This window comes from Eurytemora carolleeae, unplaced genomic scaffold (assembly GCF_000591075.1).
Source record: "Eurytemora carolleeae unplaced genomic scaffold, Eaff_2.0 scaffold2243, whole genome shotgun sequence".
NCBI classification, from domain to species: domain Eukaryota; kingdom Metazoa; phylum Arthropoda; class Copepoda; order Calanoida; family Temoridae; genus Eurytemora; species Eurytemora carolleeae.
In genome coordinates, this window is record NW_019398129.1 from 15316 (window position 1) to 19790 (window position 4475).

At 32.3% G+C, this 4475-nt stretch overlaps 1 protein-coding gene across 1 annotated transcript; it reads left to right on the top strand.

The window, feature by feature from the left end:
* Positions 1-357: 357 nt before the first annotated feature.
* On the top strand, positions 358-3684 carry LOC111716858 (kelch-like protein 4). The gene is made up of 7 exons (XM_023492365.1): positions 358-430; positions 493-551; positions 1225-1270; positions 1462-1527; positions 2286-2343; positions 3169-3297; positions 3537-3684. The coding sequence occupies exons 1-7, from the start codon at positions 418-420 to the stop codon at positions 3658-3660; spliced, it is 495 nt and encodes a 164-aa protein (XP_023348133.1). The 5' UTR covers positions 358-417; the 3' UTR covers positions 3661-3684.
* The last annotated feature ends 791 nt before the right edge of the window (positions 3685-4475 follow it).

Sequence of the window (4475 nt, forward strand, 5' to 3'; positions counted from 1 at the left end):
GACTGTGCCCGAACGGCTCAAAAGATAAAGACTATTCACGTAAATATAGAACTCGTGATTTCAAACAAAACAAACAAAGGTAATCATAATCATATATATTATCGTCTTTTCCTACGGCCCCTATTCTTTCTATTTTTTATTATTTTATCTATGAACAAACTTTGCAACACGTCCTCCATCGGTTGATTGTTGACGTATGGATTTCACTATTTTCTATCAGGGGCAGTTAAAAAATGTAAACTGAACAATAAAAAAATAATTTTTAAAAATACATTTTAGTTACACATGTTTTAGCAGTTCATATTTATGTGAGTGAGTTGGGATCAAAGAAAGTTTGCAGCAATTTTGCCCCTGAATTTGTATTTAAGGAGTGAATTAAGTATTTGTTTCACAGTTGTCTTTCAACACGCCAGGAAGATGGAAAGAACAGGTTAAACCCTTTAGAGACTTTTTAGGTTTGCTTTAATAATGTTTAATAATGTTCCATTCTAGGCTATATTTTCTACCTCTTTATGATTGTCATCGTCAATGGGCATCTGATTTGTGACAAGGTGCATATTTTATGAATTTTTGTAATTTCATAAAAATCAAACTTTCTAAAGAACATTTTAATTTGTGCTATAGTGAGAACCAGAAAACTGTGGAATAGAAACACGAAATTAAAGCAAAAATTAAGTGTATTTGGTCTTAGAAAGAAAACAATTTTAGCAGTAGTATAAACATTATATATTTCATTAAATGGGTCTGTTTTAACTCCCTGCAATTATTGTGCCTTATGTTCATTGGACTATTCACAGCCATAAATAAGAGTCTTTTAGTCGCCTTTTTTTCAGAGTTTTTAGTGTCGCACTGTATACTATCCAAAACATGACATACTATAAAAAAATATTATTTGAATTGTTAATGTGTTTTAATAAGGTTCAGATTTCTACAAAGAAATGATCAAAACCACGATAAAGTTGTTTAGAACATAAGTTTCAAACACGACTGAAAAATCCTGTTACAATTTTTTGTCCCTAAAAATAGCTCCTGATTCTTGAATCTTACTTAAACTTGGGAAATATTTTGTTAAACAATATTTTTAATCTTGGGTTACCCTAACAACTGTAGATATATGATCAAATATGATAACACAAGCATGTGTCAGTTGCTAATTCGTGGTGTTGACCAAATATAGACTATTTGTTTATCAGCACACATAATTTCAAATATCACATTTTTTAGACTTCAGATGGAAAGACCACTGCAGTGTTACTTGGTGGAGAATTTGGTGATTATTTCCTACACCTTAACCTTTAAAATCTTAAAACTTAGAATAAGAAAAATAAAAAAGACTTATTATTTTAATTATCAAGTTCAAGTATAATTTTTTATTTTTATTTTTCAAAATAACGATTTTTAAAACTTTGACACATATTTTTACTTCTGGAAAAATTGCGTTTGAATTGTTATTTTTTTAAGAAGGTAAAACTGAAACTTATCCCTGTAATTTGGCAATTGGAGATGTGGGAGACATCATTGGACTAGGTGAATTTTAAAGATATTAGAAGTTTAAGCTTAGTGTTTAAAGATATTAGAAGTTTAAGCTTAGTGTTTAAAGATATTAGAAGTTTAAGCTTAGTGTTTAAAGATGTTAGGTGATTTCCCAAAGGCAATTTCCCAAGCAGCAACTTTCCAAGAGTATTTTGCTAAGTGGGAACTTCCCAAATGTGCAATTTCCCAAGCGACAACACTTCTCAAGTCTGTCCTAGCCGCAGTGCTCGACCACTTTTCAGCCTATGGTGCCTAACCTAACCTTTAAGGGAAGTTTCCGCTTGGGAAGATATAGATTTGGAAATTTTCCACTTGGGAAATTGTCACTTGGGAAGCCGCCCATGGGAAAAGCCTTTGGGAAAATAGTAGATAACATATGCAAAAATAATTCTTTCATCAGATCAATAAACCTCCTCTTTACATTTTTATAAAATTAACGCAAGTTTTCATGCTCAAAGAAATGTCAGCTAAAAATAAAAAATAGTAATGGTTCTGAATCTAATTCGGTATCAATAAGCAATACTTTTATTTGTCAAAAGTTGCTGTAAAAAGAAATTCATAAAAATTGTTTCTATGCATTCGATAACAGATTTGAAAGGCCAGACTAGACCTGAGCTGACCGAACAGTTCTTTTATTGACAAGTCTCTGCACTATATATCTCATTCTGTCAGAACCTTTTAAAAAAAAGTTATTACTGATTGATACCGAAATAAATTTTAATTAAACCTTTTCCTTTTTAGCCATTATTTAGGAGCCGCTGTTCTTAATGGACAAATAATATTTTGCGGTGGGACTGCTGGTCCTTCGAGGTAAATTAAATTATAAATGTGACATAAAGAGATGGTTTGTTACCACTTTGTAAAATTTTATTTATGAGGATCCCACAACATTACGTCCTCTGTAATGAAAATTACCCTCCGAGTTACCGTTACATAATGTTACATATACAGAAAGTTATTCATAGAAAATATTACCTATTAGCAAAAGGTAGTACGTAGTATGCGAAATTACACCTACAAAATATTTTAATATAAAAGTGTACCTAACGTTACTAAACCTTAAGGAAATAATTTTTTTACAAGCTACAAGGGTTACCCACAAAGGATGCAGTAGGTATAAAATGCCTTTTTTCCAAGGCCCCCCCCTTAAAAATTGAACAAAAAGCAATAAATTTCCAATCTCTTATTTATTATCACAATTCGAGATTTACATATAAAAAATAAAACATTTTTATTGAGATCGATTAAGCATAAGTAATAATTTAATAAATCCTTTTTTTTACATTTTTAATAAATTTTTACAGTGATAACAAAAAAACTTAGAAATAGATAGACGACTTTAAATGTTAGGACTTAACCTAGTTCAATGAACCATAACACAAAGCAACTGTACAGTGTAAATAGACCCTTTCAGGTCATTTATTCAATACTATTTTCGTCGTATTTTTCATCTCTTGATACTTTTATTTTTCATTATGAATTTCATTAGGGGGGGGGGCTTGGGCCCATACCCACCCCCCCTCTAGTCCGCCTCTGTATACAATTGTCTTAAAACTCTCATCCTTTGTGGAAGACCCTTTAATTTAAATTTTGACCTAGAACAAATCAAATCAAAAACAAAGGCTTTTCTTTTAGAAATAATTGCTACAAAAATGAAGGTTTTGATTGGATAGAAATTGCAAGTATGAATATCAAAAGATATTTCTTTACCATGACAACGCTTGGAGATAAAATGATTGCTATAGGAGGATATGGCGGTGTTAAGTAAGTATAATTCGATGTTTTTATGTATCTGGTATTTAAAAAAGATCATAAAAGGACCAAAATATAGTGCAAAACACATTGTCCATTCTTGCATCTTTAATTTTGGAATTGCTAGATTTAAGGCATAATAAGGATAGTGCCGTTTGTTTAAAGATAAATTTCATATAAAAAGGATTACCTGTTTGGATCTTGTGAGATTAAAACATGTTTATGAGATCATTAGAAAAGAATGTGTTTAGTAATGAAAACCTAAACACGATGGAGCTCTTTGATGGTACCTCATGGACTCTGCTACCTTTCAATCTTACATCAGAAAGAGCTCATCACTGTACAGTTCCTCTAAGGTTACTTGGGGTTTTCTAGGGAGGAATCGAGTATTCTTAAAGGGGTTAAAGTAAAATTTTAGATTTGAGATATTATCTACTTTATTAACAATTTTAACATTTCTGCTAGATATGGAGATTAGTTATTGTATGTTGATTTCAAAGGATTTCTATTAAATCATTGAAAGGGAATGTTTGCAAAAAAATAAAAGCCCAAACCACTTTCGGATTTGATCGCTACTCATTTTATTTATATCGATGGCGTCTGTAAGGAGAGAAATTCGTGAAATTCCCAGAGTGAAAGATACCTAGCGGGCAAATAATCGTTCTCCAAACTAAATAAAGATTACCCAAAACACTTTGGGAATTAATGGAAGTGAAGTGGAATGGTAGTTGAACTGAGAATGTAGTGTGAACCCAATCAGGGCTCATCCCTATGTACATAGTCTCATTTAAGTTCATTGCTCCCAGTCGGAGAAATTATGCACATAACAAATGCAATTTAAGCCAAATAATCTAGATCCAGTCTAAAAGGGTATTGAGCTCTGGATAAGTTTGCAGGATTAAATACATAACAGTGTAGGGGGACAAGGGTATTGAACACCTTCTCTTATCTAGAGATGCCACCTCCTGGCTGCAGTGCAAGGATCGATGGTGGAGAAAGGAGTGATAGTGTACAGGGACAAGGGTATTGAACCTTCTTTCTTTAACTAGAGATAGCAAGTTGAATGGCATTTATCTTGCCGGCAGAGGAAGCAGATCGTCGTCCATCTTAGCCCTGGAGTTCTATAGGGGAGTCAGTTAGCAGGAAGCATCTGATAAAAAGAGACAAATGGAAATATATTAGCCACAAGC